This window comes from Amphiprion ocellaris, chromosome 6 (genome assembly GCF_022539595.1).
Source record: "Amphiprion ocellaris isolate individual 3 ecotype Okinawa chromosome 6, ASM2253959v1, whole genome shotgun sequence".
NCBI classification, from domain to species: domain Eukaryota; kingdom Metazoa; phylum Chordata; class Actinopteri; family Pomacentridae; genus Amphiprion; species Amphiprion ocellaris.
The window spans coordinates 36546909-36569293 of record NC_072771.1 but is presented as its reverse complement, the minus strand read 5'-3'; the positions used below and the strand labels follow the sequence as shown (position 1 = coordinate 36569293).

Below are 22385 nucleotides of genomic sequence, written 5' to 3'. Positions count from 1 at the left end.
TTATGAGAAGAAAGAAAGGAGTAGAAGAGGGGAAAAGATGAGAAGTACAACACAAATTTAATTTTAACTAATTTTTCAAATTTTTCTTATTTACCTGATGACTCTATGACTATTAGTCTTGGTACTTCTGTCGGGTTTGTGGGTTGCCTGTGTAATTTCCTGTAAAGATCAATAAAGTATTATTCCATTCTTTTAAAAAAAAAGCTACAAATTTCTTTGTGAAATTCCGATGATTTGATTAATCAGACAACATCTCCTGTTTTTACATTCATTTAATGACAGATGAGAATCAGATTAAAACCCAGCCAATATTTAACGAAATTTTGGGGACTTGAGATGGAAATTAGCCGTATGGCTACAATCTCTCGTATTTACATGGAAATATACATTAATACGAATTGTCCCATTTTAAAAATAAATGAATGAATGAATGAATGAATGAATGAATGAATGTATTTACTGCAAACCTATCTATCTATCTATCTATCTATCTATCTATCTATCTATCTATCTATCTATCTATCTATCTATCTATCTATCTATCTATCCATCTATCTATCTATTTTTCTTTTCCAGTACCAACAACCTCAATATTATTAACTACTTAAACCATGACTAAAGTAAATGGTTAGGTACTTTCTACCTCTGCATTTCAAGATTACTAATAGGCCGAACTAAGTCCAAAAATGTAATATTTGTAAAAGTTACATATCTAAAGTTTTTTTGTATAAGTCATTTGGACTAAATTGACCAGGTTGGAGGTCATTTTCGGGTGTATGTAAGAGGTAAACTAACATTACATCCAAATGACAGCTTGCTGCATCTAACACAGTTTGAGCTGTCCTGCAGCAGTAAACAGGTCTCTTATCTAATAGTGGACCGTTCTTTCAAAGCTGCTTTTTCTATTAGACTAGTCATGCAGTACTTAAATCCTTTTTGTGCAACCCACTTTCACTTCTTTTCATACACAATGCAGCGCTCTCTGATCCTCTCCATCATTCTACCCACTGGTATTATATAACATCAAATCAGATCATATCTAAAAAGAATCATACTCAATACCTGCATTGTATGCCCATTTTGAGTGACTTTATCAACACTATATTTCAAGCACTTCACACATGCTTTATCTTTGGGAAAATGAGCAGTCTACCTCTGAATTGCCTTTATTTTCCACTGATTGGGTATTTAACAAGTTTTATTTATTCTAAGCACATTTTATTCAGGAGGATATGCTCTCACGGCTCTTTAAAAAAGATCTCTTTTTTTAAAATAAGAAATTGCATTTTTTCAGGCATCCATGCTTTGGTTCATCTGTCGCTGAAAACATCCATAGGGCTTTGAGAGGATTTCTTCCATCTTTGCTGGCATAAAAGTACAGCAATTACAGTAACACTTTTCAAGCTTTCGCTTTCCTGAATGTGCCAATTCGGCCCCCATGATTTACTCTAAGCTCAGGCAATATTTCTTTCACTGCCGTATACAAGTCCTCGAAATCCTGGTTCACTGTGATGTCCTGGAGAGAGTGATACACAGAGTGGATAAGTTTGCCTCCTGCAAAAAGAAAAAAAGACTTGCAGAAATTCTTGCAGAGGTGAAACCTGTGACTTACTGTAAAGTCTAAAGCCTCCATGGCTGAATCTGGGTTTTCCTGTACAGACTGAAGGATCCCGTAGCATCCAGCATTCTGGATGGGGTTCTTCCCAATCTGTCCACAGACACACAAACGTAAGAATATTGCATTAAATTCCGGTTATGGAGGTGATGAAATAACAAATGACTTTTAGAAACTACATCCCACTTTGTAAGCCACATTATGTTTTGAAACATCTGTGGGAACAGACTGTTTTATTCTGGCAGAGAGTAAGATGACAAAATCGGTATCATTCTCACATTTGTGCATCTCCTATGAAGCTTAAATCTAACTTAAATCTAATTTAGAGTCTTTGCTGTTTACAGCTGATGACAGCTACTTAAAGCCAGGAAATGGTTGTAATCACACAAGTTCCAAATGTCAGTTTTTCTTCTCTTTTTCTACAGATTAAACAAATAAAACATGTTAATGAATGAGTTTTGCAAGTTCTACTCGGCACATTGTGAAACCACTAGACAGAGCCATAATAATTCTACTGGTTTCAAGAGGTTTTTTTTTATGCCAAACTAAGTTAATCAGCTGCCTGTAATAACTTTGCATTTATTTCACAGGCATGAAACTTTAGTGGCTTTAGTGGCCTCGTCTAACTCTCTGGAGGCCAAATTCCCCAAAACGCCAATTATTTTCTTTCAGTCTGGGATACTTTTGCCCTATTGACTTGTGAGTGTAATTCATAGTTTACCGTCCATTTAAAATCAACAAAAAACATTTTTAAAATAGGCGGTGCAGAAGTTCGAAAACAAAAACGGCCAATAATTAGTTGCCATTAAAACAGAAGCAAAGTGTTGTGCCTCCCACCGCATTCATCTCATTTTCACGTACAACATGTTCATGCAATGTGACATTTAATTTTTCTAGTTCCCTGTGTAATATTTCAGTTGAGTGTGCAATATTGCTTTATCGTCTGTAATATCTCAACTTCATCTATGTGTAATTCTTCAATTTCTGGCACAATATTTCATTATCATGTGTGATAGTTTACAACCGCAATATCATTGTCACGGTCAGCCAGTAGTACTTATTACATTTGTTAGTATTGTAATCTTATTATAGCTCTCTTATTGTTATTTTCAGCAGTGTATCCTATTATATCTTGTTATTCTCTATTTGGCTCTGCATTTATTCTCATTGTATGTCATTTCTGATCAAGATCTGGCAAAAGAGTTTCCTTTGGGATGAAGAAAGTTTTATCTAATCAAATCTTATCTTACATTCACACAACATTCTGCCAAAAAACAGACTAAATGTATGGAAGCCTTTTTGTTTACTGGATTCTTGTGATTGAAAACAGTGTGCAGCACACAACGATCCAACACAAAGTGCTTTTCAAGATGACAGAAAAGATAAGAAACTACAGATCTGCTGAGCACACATTCTTAGTACAATGTGAGGCCCCATATTACAACCTGTGAAACTCAGTTAATGTGACTAACTGATTATATGTTTAGATCTTGATTTGCACAGATTTTCCGGCTCATAACTTTTCAGACTTGCATACGCAGCAAAACATTTTCATCAGTCGGTATCAAGTGCTCAGACTTTAACTCAATTTTGTGTCCTCTCCATAACTTTTTTAATCAGTTAAGACCATCCAGGACATTAAAAGAAATTACAGTCATCCATTTATTTATCCCATTTTATCCACTGATGCCCCCCATTGCTTGTGAAGCTGGATCCAATCTCTTTTCAACAGCTTACATTCAGGGATTTGATTGCCTTGTTTACTTTGAGGCCCATGGCGAGGTGGATGGCTCCTTCAGGGGGGATTCGGTTGTTACTGTGGCGAGAAACAAATGCAGAAAACAAAAAAAAAGTGTGTTGGAGTGTGAGGGAAGTAATCATAAAGTGATATTTTTATATGGCAGTATTCATTGCCCCCAAAAATGCCTGGAAATTTGTGAAAGAAGCTTTGATCTAAACGAAAAGTTAAACAAGAGGCAGGAGTAACTGGATTACTTTTTGGTTTATGGCTGCAAGGCTCAAGGGTGAGCACCACTCCAGCTCTATTAGCAAAGCTGCAAATCACCAGGAGGCTCATAAACTATGTAACTCCACAAACAAGTGAAAAAGTCTTAGATCTCTAATTTATGATAGAACAATCTAAATCAAAGGTTCAACCTCTGCCCCTTTTAACTCAATTACTGTTCACCAATCTGATCATCAGATACGAAGAAAACGACGTCTCATACCTCAAATTCAGCTCCTCCAAAACGTTGTTCTCTTTTAGAGCCTGTCCTAAAGCGACGGCTCCTTCTTTCCCAAAGCCATTAAATGACAGATCCACTGTTCTCAGGAAAACATTTCCCTAAAACACAGAAAAGAAGGAGCCTTTGGAGATGGGAGATTTCAAAAGCAACAACAAGAAAACTTGAGCAAGTTTCTAACATGATTAACAAAGGAACACCATAATTTAAAGTGAGAGATGTATGGGTTCTGAATCCTCTCAGGAACCGAATCAATCAAATCAGGGTCTGCTTGACCATGTTGATCATTAAGACGGAGAAAGACTGTCTCTCCTGCTGTGAAAAGCTTGATGAATATCTGACCAGGGGGCTGTTTCACAAAGCAGAATAAGCGAGTTAGCCAAGTTATGAAATGTCTTGTTCAATTAGCGGTCACCATGTTATTAATCTTAACAGGCAGGTTTTGCTTTCACATTCAAAAACAGCATTACCAGAAAGCATCATGATCTTGTTTTAACAAATCACTTTTCCACCAAATTTCACTCAATCAAAATGTAGCTTCTGATGATTTACAGCATGTTTCCAAAAGCGTGTGGATCTACCAGTCCAACTATTTTTCCTCGTGTAGTTTTTCATGGCTCTTATATCCAATTAAAGGTAGTCTTAAAGCCCAACTTACATCAAAGTTTGTTTACAGGTGCTGGGGAGTCAAAGTGCATATGTGAAGGAAGGTGAATAAAACACTATGTAGCTCCAGGGAGGAATTTGGGAAATCTGAAAAACACACTTGTCACTTGAGGCACTTGAAAATTTAAAAAATGAAGGAGTATGGAGATGGAAAGAAGTAAGCCTTCTAGGTTTCTATAACATATTGGTTTGGGTATATGCATTATTTGGAACATGTGTTATACGACTGATAGATGATTTTTGCACAACATCAGGTTTAAAAAGTGTAATATTTTTAAGTGCTTCAATCTAACAAGAGCAATTTCCAAAAACTTGACTTGCAGAGCTCTTTATTTGCTGTTCTTTTGTCTTGTTCAAAGAAAAAAGAAAAAGTGTTCAGACACTAATTTTCAGGTGTATTACCCCAAGGCCACTGGCTAACATCGTCGCTCCTCTCCCTCGGATGGAATTCCAGGCCAGACTTACTGATCTCAACCCTGTGTTCTCAGACAGAGAGTCTCCCAGGTGTTCCCCTTAGAATATGAAACAAACCCAGAAAAATTGAAGTAAATAGTTCAGTTTTGTATTTGTAAAATGGATACTGCTGAAAATGAATCATTGTTATCAATCAGTTTAGGGGAAAAAATCAGCGGTGATGAAGATGTTTAAGAATCAGACAGACTTCTGCACTCTTGGAAACCAACTCATCTCATCTTCCAGTTCATTCCTCTGAGATGTTGTGATTACATGTTTCATAAGCACTCCTGAGTGAGGACCATAGAAGCAGAGATCACAAAACACACCCATCTTCATCTCACTGACTTTTTCCACAAGGATAAGAAAGAGCATGACACTCAGCGGGTTCACTGAAAAAAACCACACAAGACAATGTGTTCACTTCAAAAAGCAATATAGCATGAATGTCAGAGTGCGTGATTGCTATGCTTTCTCCCAGGCACACCACTACATAGAAGAGCGCTCTCAAGACGCACGAGGATGTCCTTTGATATTTCAGCAGTGGGGAATGCAGAATTGTGGGTATGAATCATAGTTGCACACGTCATAAGGCTTGGGTGATGTCCCCTTTCCAGTAGACAGATTTATTTTCAATTACCTGTATCAGATGTTTAGTGGTCTGTTCTACCCTTCTTCTGCCACCAAGCTAATTCATGTGATAATTGAAGGAGGTTTTAATGAAGGCAAAATGTTCTTGACCTTTGAATGCCACAGTCTGCTGCTGCCTGCTGTCCGATGGCTGCTCGAAGATGAGGCTCCATCTTTACAGCCAACTCTTTTGTGAGAATAGCTGTCAAAAAATCTAATAAAAGTAGATACCAGTGCTCAAATACACTCTTAATGTTAAATGGATCTGCACTCTTCAGAATGAATGGTCAATGATCATTTGTATTCGACCTCTAAAATCTCACCTCCAAGTATCTAAGTTACATATTTAATAATAATAATAAATTTTATTTATAAAGCGCTTTTCCAAAAACTCAAAGACGCTGATTTAGATGTCTTTTCCATGAACAGAATCTCTTCATGCCTTAAAATGGCTTAGATTGAACTCAGCTATGAGGTTTCTGCCCTTTCTATTTGCTTCAGCTCAAGCACACCAGCTCACCTACAACTCAGCTCAAACCCCCAAAAACCTACCTCCATGCGTCAAAGTTACATATTTATAGGGTTTTTTTTCATTAAAAGAATCTTTTCATTCCCTAAAATAACATACATTCAAATCTATTATGATGTTTAGCCTCTGTCTCCCTCCCCTCAAATTTTTTTTTCAGCTGGAGCACACCAGCTCACCTCTAACTCGGCTCAAACACTGTAAAACCTCCTGCACACAATATCAAGCTGAAATTTTGAGAATAGATCGATCGATCGATTTATCTATCTATCGATAGATCGATCGCTAGATAGATAGATAAAGCCCCAACCTGGATTTTGATAGTTGCGTATAAAACTACCTGGTCTCGGTGTTTCTGAGACCATTATAAGTACAGTTTTAATGTGGAAATCCTCAGTCGTGGTGTTGACTGCTTATTTCACTCATGATCTGTCTTTCAGCATATAAAAAATACCATATAAACATGTTTACAAAAATTAGATGTCTAGCAGACTGTGTATTTAAAAGGGAAGAAAAGACGACTCGTAACAGTAATGTGGGCATCGTACCAGACTATCGATTTACTTGCCAATCTATGTTCCAGCCTTCACCAATGAGCATTAGATTTGGTGACTGAAAGAGTAAGGTCGGACACAAGCACCTGAAAAGGGTTTCCTCTGTAGGATGGCCAGGTTCAGCTTTAGAGGTCGGGTGAGGAGTTCGAACATCTGAAGGGCACTCGAAGTACAAATTCTCCAGGAACTGGAAAGTGTTGTTAGGGAGAGGGACATCTAGAAGGATCTTCGTCATCTTCTGCCTCCACGACCTGACACAGGACAAGTGGAAAAAACTGAGCTCTGGGTGGTGGCAGAAAGACTATGGTTACGGATGCAAGCAACTGAATGAAGTTTTATCTGTAAGGTGGCCAGCCTCAGCCTTCAAGATAGGGCTAGAAGTTTGAACATCTCAGAAATGCTGCTTCTTTGTGTCGAAAGGAGCCAGTTAAGTTGGTTCCTCTGGCAAGACGCCAACTCCCTGGAGGGATTATGTATCTCATCTGGCCTGGGAACACCTCAGGATTCCCAAGGAGGAACTGAAAAGTGTTGCTGGGGAGAGGGACGCCTGGAATGACCTTCTTCACCTGCTGCCTCCACGACTCGACTCGGATAAGTGGAAAAAACTGGATAGATGGATGGATGGATTTAACTGCTGCATACAACAACTTTCAAACCGTACTTCCAGATGAACTATGCTCATTCATTCATATGCAAACTAAATAAGAAAAAAGTAAAGAGGCTTTGATTTTATGCAGTCATAACAGTAGAGTCTTCTAAAAGATGATGCCATTCTGAAATGCACTATTTTTTAAGTCTTTAAACAACTGTGTTCCATGGTTTGGGTCTTTTAAGGGGAATTAAGGGACATCTCGAAGCAGCAGTGTACACTGATATTCTAGTCAGTGTGCTTCCAAAATTGGCACAACAGTCCACCCGTCTATCTCATCCTACTAACCAAACTGCCAACTGTGAGCCGTACCTTATCATTAGTCAGCGTTGGACTAATAACCTTGTGACTTAATGGCTGTAAATCTGCGCAGCTGTTCCAAAATCTGGTGAAAATCACGTAACCAGAAGAGCGGAGGCTGTTTCAGCAGCATCTTGAGTCCAATTGTTTTGGAATCAGATGTTCAGTGATATGAGTGTTTGCGTTCCCACATGCTTCACGTAATACCTTTATTGTTTTTCACATGACTGAAATCTAACAGAAAAAACTAATTGTTAAAACTCACTGAGAGAGAGAACAAGCTCTGGCCAGGCTGGACTCACATCGCTTTAATGTCTTTTGCTATTTACTGATGCAACGTGTAATTTTTGGCTCCTGAAGCTTAATTATGTGCTGCTGCTAATAGAATATGAGTGAAAAAAAGAATTATCTCTGGTACAAATCTTTAATATAAACCTAATAAAAATGGGAGCAGTCTTCCATTCTATGATAGGCTACAATCTCAAGGCCTTTACTATGCAAAACCATTCACTCTCCTACCTGCACGGTCACCCAGGGAGTTGTAGCTGAGGTCGAGGTGCCGAAGCCTGGTGTTTGTGATCAACGCCGGTCCAAGGTGTTCAGCCGAGTGGTCTGTGAAGTGGTTTCCTGACAGATTGAGGCTCACCAGGGTGCTGTTCTCCTTAAGCATGGCAGATATGGCTCTGGCCCCGTAATCCCCAAGATGGTTGTCCGACAGGTTCACCTCTGGGATTGACAGACAGACTGAAACATCAAAGATCATGTATGATGGGAAAAAGCCAGTAAAAAGTGCAATATGTGACAGGAAAACAAAAAGGTTCCAAAGAGAAGAAGCAGAGATATGAAAAAATAGTGGATGTTGTCTGTTTTATGTTCGTACCAATTGTTGAACATTTGCTAATTGTCAATATTGCAGTTAGTTTTGGTCATCTGCCTACTGCTGAAGACTGTCGTACAAAGCAGATAAGAAAATATCCAAAATTGTAGCTCATTTTTCCTCTTTCCTCAGAATCTCCGAATATTTTTAGTGACAATTTTCACATAGCTTCTCCCGTTTTGAGGAAGTCCCCTCTGGGAGGACATGGGACAATTTCATTTTAAATGTGAGCCACTCAGCTGGGGAGTACATTCTATGAGGCTTTTGAATCTTAAATGGTGAATCATTGGAATTTTAGTCAAATCTGCTGTTTTGAACCACTCTTTTGCTAGACTGATGATCCACCAGTTTGTTCCATCTATTTTTGGTGGAACTGCCATCGTATTTTTTATAGATATTCATGACGGCCTGAGAATGAATTATGCTGAGTTCTTTCAACACCACCAGCAGGTTGACATTTTTGGCTTTAAATGAAATTTCTGGACAACAGTTGAATAAACTGCATTGTTCCCAGATAATGAATCCTGGTGATTCTCAGAGTTTTCATCTCAAGAATTCGTCTTAAAAAATTGTTTGTCTGTCTGCAGGATTACACTAAAACTACGTAGCCGAATTTCATGAAACTTGGTGGAGAGGTAGAGTATTGCCCATGAAAAAAGTAAGTGCATTTTGGTGCAAATGTGGATCACTTTCTTTAAAATTGCACAATATGGGCATTGACCTTGGCACAGGACTGCACTCTCCAAGTTGGCATTCTGGTTAACATGCTAATGACTAAACAAAGTGAATACATTAACATGTTAGTCGTGACTCTGAGCATGTTAGTATGCTGTTGTTGGCATGTAACTCAAACTTCTGATGCTACTAAGGCTTTAGGCTTGTTCCTATTATTGTTTATCTTCAAAGTTGTCATGGCCATTTTCTAAAGTTCCTCACAACTTTAACTGCAAAGGCAACACACTTTGAACCTGAGCTCTCATTTGTTGGGTGTTCATTTATCAAAAAAAATAAATAAAAATGTTAACACCTGCTGCAGAATCTGCAAAGTATACATTTGCGACTATAGATAAAATTGAATTAACACATAACATTAAATAATAGAACATGACAAAGGACGATGAAGATAACCTAAAGGGTCCGTCTGACTTACAGGAGTCATTCTATACAGGTCCTCCCTTAGGTTCCATGAACAGCACATGTGACTTTTACAATCTGACATTTAGCAAATATACAAAAGGGACCCCAGATGTTAAATTGTGTGCTGTTAATATAATTGGGGTGACAATGTCACACGAGTGGGAGTCGGGGTTGGCAATTTTTGCGAGAACAAAGTGTTGGAGGGAGAAAAGACAATATGCATGCTTGAATGCCCAGTAAAACCACCTGTAATGTAACAATTTTCCTTTAACATCTCGGCTATAGCAGCTCCGCCCATTCCTTCCATCCAATTATCTCGCAGGTTCAGGCGCAGTATTGAAGTGTTGGTTACCAGGGGAACCGCCAGTGCTTTGGTGCCCTGCAAATACACAAGCAACCCCCCACCGCCACCCGCCACCCTCAAAGTGAAATTCTTCTGTTTGTTCACTGCAGTATATTTTCTTATCTGTATTCCAGTTAAAAGAGTAGATGTGCTGATGCAGGTGGGCAGACAGAGAGAGAGAAAGAGGAATATTAAACCTGTGTGAGACGAAGCAGAAGGGGGCCGTGTGGAGGCGTGGGTCAGAAATGAAGCTCACAGTACATGAAAATTATAGTTTCTAGCATGGTTAATGAAAAAGTTGAGTGCATGGAGCCTTATGTTAACTTGAGCTTTAAAAAAACTGAGGGGGGAGAGATAAGATTTGAAAAGAAGCCTCCATCTATCTGTGAGACATTAAATAGATAACCTTTGGAAGCTGCACTTTACTTCTCTGCTCTCTGTGATAGACAGGTGAAGACTTACTTAAAATCCAATTTAATCTGTTTGAACGATGCCACTGGAGCCGAAACCTCGGGAATGGGGGCTTGTTAAGGGATGGATTTATTTTTCCAACTTGCATTTACAGCATTATGGTCCAGTTCAGGCCTGTAGAAATGCCAAACTGTGCTGCTAAGAGCTTTAAGCGATGTGTTCTCACATTTGCAGGAGGATGTACTCCTTACTCAGATGAAGACGTACAACCACAGGGCTATTTTACATCGAATAACTACTTAAAATGCATGGAATTGTTATTGACTGGCAGGACTATAGAATTTAGGTGCAAAAAATCACTGTCTGTTTTGTTTTGTTCATATTTTCTATTTTTTCTCACTGAAATAGATAAAATATTGCATTGTTGGCTAAATAGAACGGGTAGTAATGTATTTTCAGTTGATTATGTGCAATCCATACATGGATTGCATGATGGCTCAGAAAGGTAGACACTATATTCTGTTGTGTCTAATGTTCAACAAAACAATATATAAAGCTACTTTTTCACGGGTTAAAGGTAAAAACTCATCCTCAGTAGTACATTAAAACCAGCAGCCTCCTTTGCTTCAAAGAGATGTCAGACTCTCCACTTGAATATATACTGATCAGATTAACATAATGAACAAGACTTATGTAATTCCTATGTAAACTGAGCTGAACAGGTATGAAAATACATGCTCTATTTGCTTGAAAAGGGCCGAAACCTCTTTGAAGCTCAGCTACGTTGTCTTATCAGTCTTTTCTCCTCATCAGTGCAGTCGCCCCGCAAGAGGATGTGCCTTTGAATTAATGAGTCATTCACTGTGTAAAGGTCTGGTCTGATCTAAAATAGCATTACAGTATAATCTTATTGAACATGTCTAGCATTTGCTCAGACCAGCATGGACCTTTAAATCACATGTGGTATGTGAGCACATTTCCACGAGAAACATTCGTGGATTCTTTACAGAGGAGGCACACTCGGTTCGAGCGCCTTCCTCAGGTGAAGCTGAGCCGATGAGTTAAACAGGTGAACAAAAGATCCTCCTATGAGCTTAAAAGCTGAAACTGTCTGAGGAACTGTAAAAAAAAATGAATATGGTTTGGGGGCAGCTGAACCTTATGGGTGCATTCAAATAGATATAGTTTGCGAGAAAATGAGAGTGTGAATATGTAGCATGTTAAATGTAGCATGCTAAAAATACCAGGATTGACCCACAATCCTTTGCACACCATATGTCACAGTGTCTCATTTGTAAATGCACAGACGGATCGTTTTATGCTACAAACTGCAACCTATATATGAGCAAGATAATCAAAGCTTAAGGTGCAATATTATGGGGACAGAGTCTGTGCCACTTGTATGAATACTGAATGCAACAGTTTGTAAGTACAGCTGTACTGTGCACTGAAAAGACAAAAACAAAGTGATTTGGAATGCAGGAATAGTCTTGTCTCATTCTTTGTCTAGGTGCCAGTTCATCTGTTTACCTGCCTGCATGCCAAATGTGTTTGTTCGGCTCCCAGTGTCCCAGAGTTTCTGTAATCTGTTTCCTTGGATTTGTTTTATTATTTATGGATTTCATCTGCATTTGTTTCTCAAGGTTTTTTATCCCCTGCCTCATTATTGTACATACTCAAGCAAGATTTTCTGCATTAAAATTCAATGTTTGTCTGTCTGACTCTCAGTGGTGTTATTGATATGTTTCTGGAAGTTCTAAATGGAACATATCATCTTTTTTGGAACACCTTAAATGTGCAAAAACCAAACCAAATTGGAACACTGACACATCATTACTTTTGGTGAAGGAACATTGTCATGATTTTTTTTTTTTTTTGCCCACTTGGTGAATGTAAATCTAACATCAAGTATTCTTTTAGCTCCATTTGTTGGTCTCTAACAACTTGAGCAACAACTAATGATTGTTTTTACTGAATAAAAAAAAGTTCTCAATTAATTGATTAGTTGTTTGATCTATAAAATGTCAGAAAATTGTTTAAAAATATAAAAATAGATCAGACCAATGCCCAAGATGCCCTCCTCAAATATCTTGTTTTGTTCACAAAATATTCAATTCCTAGTGTCATTAAAAAAAGGGGGAAAAACCAAATATATTCAAATTAAAGATGCTGGAATGAGGGAAATTTGATTTTTTTTTTCTTAAAAATAAGCAAAATTGAGTGATTATCAAAATAGTTGATGATTTATGTAAATACTTGACGAGCAATCAATTTATCAATTTATTTTTGGATTTGTTTTCTGATTAAAAATAGCCGTTATAGGTGCAGCTATAAATGATGGTAAAACAGCAGAATCAACCACAACAGTAACATTTTGGGATCAAATTTTTCAAAAATGATCTGTAACTCTCCTAAACAATATAAACAGCCTCTTTCACATTGTTTTCTGGTTGTCAGTTGATACATCAGATTAAAGATATTCTAGGAAAATTAAACTAAACTAGAAGAATGCATAGGCAAAGCATGAATATATGTGAAATTGGCCTCAACCTAGTCTCTAATACGGTAATGATATGGTAACTATGGAGACCAATATGTTAGAAATGGACCTATAAATGGGTAGTTTTGAAACAAAAATATGATATGTTGTTAATAAATGTGTACAAAAATACTGTAAAATATTCCTGGTGCTACAATTTTCCAATAAACAGTTTGTCTTCTAAATAAACAGTTGTAACTGTCACTGAAAGAAGAACCTTGGAACAGATGGCGGCTCAGTGGCTGCTGGTAAACTCGAGCAACAGAGTATTTTTGCCCCTCTTCAAGTCATGAAAATAATAAACCAGAATTGCAATAAGATATAAGTTTTGGCAGAAAATAACTATTCCAGTGAATAAATGAAAGAATTTCCCTGCTCTTCCTCCAAAAAAGTCAGAATTCTCTCACTTTAGCAAAACTTTTCCCCCAAATCTAAACTTCTTCCCTGCATGATAGTTTTCACACAGTTCTGGCTAAAGTACCTGCGGCCCCAGACCATGATGCATCATTTTCAGCTCACTATCTTGCATGTGCCGCAGGAAATACGAGGCAGGCGCCACCTGTAACATTTCACAGGACTTCATGTAGCTCGTCCTCCCCGTCGGATCATATGCCTCCTCCTTACCTGCAACATAAATAAAGACGCTCGTGTGTGTCTGAATCGTTGGCTATCAGTGCCTCTTTGACAAAGCAGAGATGTGACATTTTTTCCCCCTGTGAAAGACCTTTTAGAGTGTGATATTGAAAACTCCCCCGTGACTGATTTCTCCCTGTCAGGAGAGGCTCATTCATACCAGATGGTTTTCACTTGTGGTGAAAAGGAAGCCTGACACAAAGCCTGAGATGAAAATCATTAACATGCAGTACAGGCCTCCACATGTGTGGGCGGGCGCATGTAGGAGTTTCTGTTTTGTTTTTCTTGTCTGGAACCATTTAGAGATTGAGAAAATGGGAAAGCAGAAGGGAAAAGATTAACAGATGAGGTTGACAGGAGCCTTATCAATGCATGTTCTGACCTAGATCAAATTAAAATACTTTATATTGTCGGGGCCTGAAATTAAAATATGACTTCAGACAGATGAAATGGTTCATTTGAAGCATATGACACCACACCACATCCCCACCTTTTCCTACGAGGGAACATCGCACCCTTTATTGTAACATCCTCTCACTTTCCCACCCTATTATCTCCTTTTTCTATTCAAAATCAGCTCTACCTCCGAGCTCCAAATCTGTGTCATAGTCCTCATCAGAGACCACACACTTCTCCTCTTCATCATCCTCCTCTTCCTCCCCTCTGCCTCCGTCTAGCACGTTCCCGTCAGGGCTGCAGCGTTGGTCTTTTGGCCCACGCACATCAACCTCTGTCTGGCTGGATCTCTGCTGGATGGAGGATGACAAAATATGACATCGTGACTCGTCAAGCCGGCCTGCTGTTGGCAGTCAGACTGAGGAGATTTGATGGATTTGCTGCCAGGAGAATAAAACTGATACCTATACTTTGGACAAGTGAGTCCATCAACGCCGATGGATCATTTTAACCACTTTAAGCTTGCATCCTCGTGTATTTCTAGTCTGTGCAAGTATGCTTCCCCATCCTCCCACTCCTTTCTTCCCACCTCCTGTTAACCTCTTGAACAAGAGGGTGTCTTTCACTGCCTTTATTTCTATGCTTATGCCTCAGTCGACCATGCCATCCATACATTGTTATTTTCAGGATTAAATAGGATGCACAAAAATAGCATTTATATGAACATGTGAGCAATCCTGCACATGTTGTACGAGCACTTTTTGTGTGGAAGTTTTTGCATTTGAAAATGCAATGCGCTCACTGCTAACCACAGAGTGCACAGCCCTCGACATAAAACTGTAATTAAAACAGACTTCAAGGTTCAGACTCTGAGTTGTCCCTGTTAAATAAATTCATGCGAGTACACAGGTCAAAGGAGCAATCCATAAAAGGGAAATAGCAGGTCTTTAGCCTGTATTTTTGGGCTTGTATTTCCTTGCCCCGGGCAAGGAAATTGCTTAGACGTGCCTAGAGATGCAGCTTTCTAAAACCTGTTATACTCTTGCAGCTCTTTAACATGCTCTGAATGCTCACCAAAAGTGCCTCTCCTGTGTCTTATTTAATCTCAGGCTTCATAAAAATCTGCCTCTCTCTTCTTGCCTACCTGGTTGTTCACACTTCCCTTGCTTGAGAGTTTGCAGACTTGGCTGAAGCTTCCTACCTCCCCCAGCTGCAGCTTCTCGCTTTCTGCGTCATCGTCTTCCAGCACAGAAGGCAGCAGCATCTCCTTGGCCAACTTCTTCCCATGAACCATGACTTCGATGCTGAGTAACTGTGATATTGATGCTGAGAAAGATATATTTTTGCTGCCTGTATGCAGCAAATCACTTGCTAATTTAGCTCTTTTCTGCTTGTTTGTTTTTAGAGCCGATGTGCTGGTAAAATATTTGTGCTGTAAGTGAAATCACTGCACTGGATTTGTGGTATGTGCTCCTGCAACCTATCTTGCTCTAAAGGGAGGGCCAGTCTGCCGGGTTAACTAGAAGGCCCTCACAACCTGACAGTCTGTCACCAATCAGAGCCACTCTGCCACCAATCAGAGCCACTCTGCAACGTTTGGATGGCTTGTTTTGTTGACGGGTTGCCATGGCATGACATCTCAGTTCTCAGTGCAAACTCTGAGAGCCATGACGACCAGCACTTACAGAAACAGGAGGAGGAGGAGGGGAAGCAAAGTGCTTGTTTGCTGCAACTCTGTTTTTCAGGAGGAAAAAAAGAAAAAAAATTCTTCATAAACTCCAAATCTGACCTTCAAGCTAAAATGCTTCAACCCTAAACAACTGCGACCGCCTGAATAAACGGTCCGTGTATATTTTGGCAATTGGATTTTCCCTTCTGAAACGGGTATTGGAAAACAAAAAACGAGTGGTTATTCGATTTTCGTTTTAAAATACAAAAATTAAAATTGAAATACAAGGCGTTTTTCCTTTTCATGATCAAAAAGGGATATACGAAATTTTAAAAATGCTTTGATTTAGATTTTATATTTAGAATAACAAAAAAGTAAAACTAGTAAGAGACAGAAACGAAATAAGGTCCGTTTTTTCCATAGACTGTACAGTCTATGGTTTTTTCATTTTCTGAGACCGGAAGTGGTCATCAGCAAGTGTGGAGCCAAACAAAGTGCATAGACTGTGTATATATATATATATATATATATATATATATATATATATATATAGATAGATAGATAGATAGATAGATATCGTTAGTTTTCATGGTCAAAATGAGAGATCAATATTGATTTTTTATAGAGTGTTAAAGTTTTGCCAAGCCAGGGGGCGGGGCTACTTGATTGACTGTCTGGTCTGGAATGATTGACAGGTCCTCTGGAGGAGGCAGCAGAGACTCTGCTCTCCTCCTTTGGATTAATTCTGATATAATAACTGTTGGTTTATTTATCGGTGGAGCAGCAGAACATTTTCCACAGACAGTTTTCCTTCCTATTGGCTTGTTTTAACCAGTTTTCTGCCTTCGGCTGATTCTACCAGCAGACACTGAATGGACTCTGATAGTTCGGTAAGTTAATGTTTATTTTCGTATCGGTGCCGCTTTTAATGCACTTTATATGCAGTTTTAGTGTCAGTTAAAATGTGTGCCATGCACTCCAGATGTTGGTGGAGTTTATTTCTGTGTGTATTGACCAGAGAAGAGAGTTAGCATCCAGTAAATATTAGTTTTAATGTTAGCGATGCTAACCGAGCTAGCTGTTCAGTCGTAGCCTGATTAAAGCTAACGGAGCATTAAGCTAACGATGTTTGTGTTGAGTTTCATGAAAACAGCTGAAGTGTGTTGTGTTACTGTAATGTGGTACATTTAGTTAATAAAACTGTCAACGGAGATGCTGGTTCCCATTAATGTAACATTTAGAAAACCTAAATGTGATGAAAACAGTAAGATTAAGGTTCTGTGTTGTCATTAGTCCTGAATATCTGCTGAGTCTCTGAAGTTAAACTGGAGAAAACCGTAAATCTACTCTATAATGGTTAACGTTGTTTAATGACTGATTCACATGTAGTACATCTTAGTGCAGATTACAATTACAAAAATGACTTACCTGTAGAGTTTATCTTCACTTTTGGATGCTAACGTTTGCTCGAGCTTTTGAAGCGGAAGTGTTCCAAGACAGTGTTTCCATCCGTGCTTCGGCATAACCAACAATCACGTGACTACCGAGAGCGAGGCCTCGTTACGTCACAGCGTGTGTTGCAGTGCTTCGCGGAAATTATGAAGGGGTTTGGACATTTCAATCTGTCCAGGTCTTAAAAGGGGTCTGATTGACTCAGACTGTGGGTTTTTCAGAGGAGATTAAGCTAGTACATTTGCCATTTGGAAAGAAGTCAGAGAGAGTACACATTTAGGTAGAATTAAGTTTAGATAGATTTAGTTACATTTCATACACTAAATAACACTCATAGATACATACACATAGCTTCACACATACACAACACACATTCATTCATTCACAGAAACACACTACACATATAGTAGATAGGTTATAGATAGGTACATAGAAAGAGTAGTTTGAGTGGTTGAAAGAGTGTGTTGTGAGAGTGCAAGGTGTCTATCTGAGCCCTACCTCTCCAGAGGAGAAAACCTGCTCACTTACTGGGCATCACGTCAAACTGTATCCAAACCTCTTCAGGATGGCCAAAAAATATCTCCACATGCCAGCAACATCTGTGCCATGTGAGCGGGTCTTCTCCAAAGCTGGAGAGGTCGTCAGCCACAAAAGAAACAGACAGAAACCATGCACTCCCTGGTTTACACTCCATTTATACTGCCACAATGGCAAAGCTGCAGAAGCACTGCCATTCACTTCCACATCACATAATACTAGAGTCCCACACAAAGTAGCACAAGCACTTTCCTGTCCCCCAGTACCTCTATACACACCATATGTATGTATATCTATACACACACACACACACACACACACACACACACACACACACACACACACACACACACACACACACTTATATATATATATATATATATATATATATATATATATATATATATATATATATATATATATATATATATATATATATATATATACACAAAAACACATATACATGCATGCAAACAAACATATATTCCGTTTTAAAACGTTTATTGCAAGTACAAAGCAGTGTGAGACCAGCAGTCCTGAGGCTTGTTCAGTTTTTTCCACTTAGATGCAGTTCTGGCAGAGAGCCAGCAGATGTCACTCTTCTGGTTGTGTCAAATGCTTCGAAGCAGTGAGTCATTCTGAAAGCAGTTGTGTCAAAGTGGTTCATTGCTTCGTGAAGCTTCGATTTCACCATCACTAGTAAACAGCAGAAGCCAAAAATGTGGGCGGGACAGAGTCCTCGGCTCTCAGTCAGTCTGACCAATCACTGTTCTCCGGCTCTCAGTCTGACCAATCACTGCTCTCCGGCTCTCAGTCAGTCTGACCCATACATAGATATTCATATCTCTGGTAGCTGCAGCTCCCAGTGAACAGGAGGATTTCATTAGAGGAAGTCAGACACAGTCACTCAGAAACATTAGAGCTCACACTGAAACGGAGCTACAGCTCTGTGTCTTGTAGAAGATTTATTTTCAAAGCTACACGTGTGACGGTAATAATCCGTGCCAGAGCAGACCTCATTAGCACTTCCGCTGGGTCGGCTAACCTTTCCGGTCACTCCAGGGATGCTGCTGTCGGTAATGTAGCCAGAATATGGATTAATTTTCGTTTGGGCTTGACAAAGACGAGAACAAAAATATTCAGAGCAGGTGGAGCAGCTAGCTAACGCTTATTACAGTTTGATTTACATTTTTAAAATCACATTTTTGAAATCACGTAATTTTTCCGTAAAACAAATCACGGCTTTTATTTTGAAAGACATACCTGGAAACGTTGTTTATCCGTAATTCCGCTAACTTGACTGAACGTGGGCTGCAGTTCCCGTTATTTAAACATCAATATGATGTATAAATGCAGATGGACTTCATATATTTCACTATGCAGACATTTTTATTGATGTTCAGTACATTTTATAGACATAAACATATTTGATAGAAATATTAGAAATGGATTTCTGTTTCCTCATAACAATTTAACTAATGCAATTAAATGTTCATCAGTGATTCATCTTTAGTGTGAAACTTTTACTTTGCACCTATATATTTTTTTTAATGTAGGTCATTTTAAGGTAAGACATTAAAGGATGGTTTTCTTAGGTAAATGAATTTAAGGTTTAATTGACTGAAATCTTTCAGTCAGCGTTGTGTTTCTTTCAATTTGAAATATCTCGATTTAATTAATACAGCTCAGTCAGTTACATTTTATATTATTAAGAATTCTTACTCAGTTTAACACAAGATGACCTATCAGTTCATTGAGTATTTCAGAGCCAGTTTTTTTCTTTTCAATTATCTGTATTTAAAGTGATATTATTAAAATATAATTGCAATGAAACAGCAGCAACATAAGAAACGACCAGATATACAAAGGAAGTGCAGCTATTTTAATATAAAAAAAAAAAATCTATCAGAACATGGTGAAACTGCAGCTAAAATTAAGTTAGCGAAACTACAGATAAGCAATGTTTCCTTTTACTTCCAGAAAAATAAAAGCCTCATATTTGATATTTATTAAAAAATCACTAAAAGTAACACTTCCACCAAGTTTGTTTTAGTTTGTTGGTATTTATCAGTGGAGTAGCAGCATATTTTCCACAGACAGTTTTACTGTCCATTATCTTGTTTTAATCAGTTTTCAGTTTAGTAATTCAGTTCTTCGGCTGATTGGACCAACAGACACTGAAGGACTCCGACAGCTGGTCGGTAATAAATGATAATTTACTGATCAGTGCCGGTTTTAATGAACTTTATGTTCAACTTCAGAGTCAGATATAATGTGAGCAGTGAACTCCAGGAGTTGGTGGAGTCTATTTGTATGTGTTGACCAGAGAAGAGAGTTAGCATCCAGTGAATATTAGCTTTAATGTGAATTAGCAATGCTAACCGAGCCAGCTGACCAGTCCTGATTAGCAGCTAAATGTAGCATCAAGCGAACGATGTTTGTGTTGTTTCCTGTCAGCAGCTGAAGTGTGTTGTGTTCCTGTAATGTGGTTCATTAAGTTCATAAAACTGTGGCTGGTTGACGTTAATGTCACATTCAGGAAACTTAAATGTGATTAAAACAGTAACGTTAATGTTCTTGTTGTGTTGAAGACACGTTTAGTTCTAGTATCAGAAGTACAAGAAGGAAAATGGAAGTTTAATTCTGCTACGTCAACGATTTCAGGAATAAAATAACTAAATGAGTCTTTATGCCTCAAACTTTATTTTATAATAATGAAATAATGAAATAATCACAGATAATAAAGTATAAATAGCAGAGAAAACCTGAGAGAATAATTTCCTGAAAAGTCTGTGAAGGAAAAGCAGCTTTTATCCTGAAAGATCAGAATCAGCTCCGACATCTGCATCTGACAGCATCAAGTCAACCAGAAAGAAAAGAAAAAAAGAAAATGACTTCTTTCTGATCACATCTGTTCCGCTGCTCACAGTCTGCTGCTGCTCACATTCTTCACATTTATAGTCCACTTTTAAAAGTTCAGCAGACAGGTGCTCTGCTTTGGAGTGTGACGATGTCGTCAGTGATGTGGAGAGTGAAGTTTCCGTTTCACCCACAGCGTGCTTTAGGGCAGCCGGGTTGGACTTGATGTTTGAAATACTGACCGACAGCTCAGATTTAACTGTCTGTAGTTTCGTTTTGATGGATGTTAAACTTTCACTCAAAGCCACCAGGAGCTGGGTCTTTAAAATAACCACCGTCTCGTTACAGAGTGAAAGTAGCAGTTCCTCCTGAAGGTCAGAGATTGCAGCATCTGAGGGCCTCTTCAAAAGAAGACGTAGTTGATGAAGGCGTTCTGGAGCAGGACCAGAAAGACCACGACCAAGCAGCCTTGAGATTTTAGGCAGCGTCTCCCTCAGGTGGGTGTTAACGGTGTTCACAGTCAGGTCTGTGGTAATCCTGTCAAAAAACAAAACAGAAAAAAATCTAGATTATAAATCAACATGTAACCAAAGCACTCTGTGCATAACGCCATAGTATAGGATGTAGTTCAGAAAATGTCAAAGTATAGTATACTTTTCAAGAATAACACAGTATAGCCTGTAGTTCATAGTTTAGCATGTCGGCAAAAAAAACCCCCATAGATGATTATGTGGTTCAAAAAGCGCAAAATGATAGTATGTTGCCTAAAATTGTCATGTATTATATGTGGTTCAAAAAATGTCATAGTGTAGTATATTGTCAAAATAGTATGTAATTCAAGAAAACATCAGAGTATAAGATGTCGTCTGAAAAATGCCATAGAATAATATTTCATTGCACAAGTAAAAGTATAGTAATTTTTAAAACTGTTCACATTCTTATAAAATGTTGCTAAAAAACAACAAAAAACCTAAAACAAAAAACGTCATAGTAATATGTCCACTAAAAAAGCGTATAGTATAGCATGTCACTCTAAAAACATCATAGTATAGCCTTTGATCCAGAAAACGTTGTTATGTCCTGGCTGTCTGAAGTAGGTGAGGAGCAACACAAAAACAGTCCAAACGCTGGTTTCCAGAGGGTTAGACGAGGATTTATTTGAAAGAGTAAGTTTACAACAACACAACATGTGAGGGGGTTAAAAGCAAATGGGTGTTAGTAAAATAAAAAGAAATAAACAGAACTAAAAGTAAACTTCACCTTGACATTGATGGGCATTCCAACCAGGAACAAAGTAAAAGACAATCAATAGGAAAAAAACTCTTCCTGTTCACCTCTTAAAACCCAAAAACACACCGCAGTAGCACCCTAAACTAAAACTACCAATGTGTTCCCTGTTTTCCTTTCTGAACAATTCAAAGGTCCCTCTCTATCTCCCCACACATCCACCAACCACTGGAACACATCTCCAAAGTTCTGCTGGACCAGCTCAGCTTCCCCTCAGAAGAAGTGCTGCCACCTGACAGATGAAGGAGCCTTTTGAGAGGCAGCTGGCATCATGATTGGACTGTACTTTGGTCTGTTCCAATCCAGCTTCAGCTCCAGAGACGGCAGGCGGGACGAGTCAACGGAGGCCGGATGGACGAAGGCATGCAGCTGAGTACAATCTAGAAAACAACAGAGGAGGAGTACAGCAGCCCAGGACCAGAACAAGCAGAGTAGCATGGTATGTCTCTTAGAAAACATCATAGTATAACCTTTGGTATGAAAAAACACCATCATATACATCGTAGATTGTACAAATAACAAGTCAAAGGAAAGAGACATACATTGTAGAATTGTAGTAATTGTGGGCTGACTGATTTACTGATTATCAGTATTTTATTTTTTACTGAT

The 22385-nt window shown here is 38.5% G+C and overlaps 1 protein-coding gene and 1 long non-coding RNA gene across 3 annotated transcripts; one reads left to right on the top strand and one right to left on the bottom strand.

Annotated features, from left to right (window-relative positions):
- Nucleotides 1-256: 256 nt before the first annotated feature.
- On the bottom strand, nucleotides 257-15444 carry lrrc74b (leucine rich repeat containing 74B). 2 transcript variants are annotated; one of them, XM_023276287.3, is made up of 10 exons: nucleotides 15174-15444; nucleotides 14160-14325; nucleotides 13425-13567; nucleotides 9897-10029; nucleotides 8156-8362; nucleotides 4927-5036; nucleotides 3844-3959; nucleotides 3353-3431; nucleotides 1613-1708; nucleotides 257-1516 (listed from the first exon to the last, which is right to left on the bottom strand). In XM_023276287.3, exons 1-10 carry the CDS (start codon nucleotides 15264-15266, stop codon nucleotides 1400-1402), a joined length of 1260 nt encoding a protein of 419 aa, XP_023132055.1. In that variant the 5' UTR covers nucleotides 15267-15444; the 3' UTR covers nucleotides 257-1399. The 2 variants fall into 2 exon arrangements, with proteins under 2 accessions (XP_023132055.1, XP_035806872.1); XM_035950979.2 differs by having other exon boundaries at nucleotides 14160-14322.
- Nucleotides 15445-16344: 900 nt separating this feature from the next.
- On the top strand, nucleotides 16345-22385 carry LOC129349188 (uncharacterized). The gene is made up of 3 exons (XR_008602086.1): nucleotides 16345-16531; nucleotides 20838-20986; nucleotides 21911-22385. It is a non-coding gene; the product is annotated as an uncharacterized LOC129349188 (long non-coding RNA).

Excerpts from the sequence above, each read along its gene's own strand:
- lrrc74b (XM_023276287.3), bottom strand. The coding sequence starts at position 15,266 with ATGGTTCATGGGAAGAAGTTGGCCAAGGAGATGCTGCTGCCTTCTGTG. Across the intron at positions 3,960-4,926 it reads TGTTAGCCAGTGGCCTTGGG|GGAAATGTTTTCCTGAGAAC; the intron begins GTAATACACCTG and ends TCTGTGTTTTAG. Across the intron at positions 3,432-3,843 it reads TTGGAGGAGCTGAATTTGAG|TAACAACCGAATCCCCCCTG; the intron begins GTATGAGACGTC and ends TTCTCGCCACAG.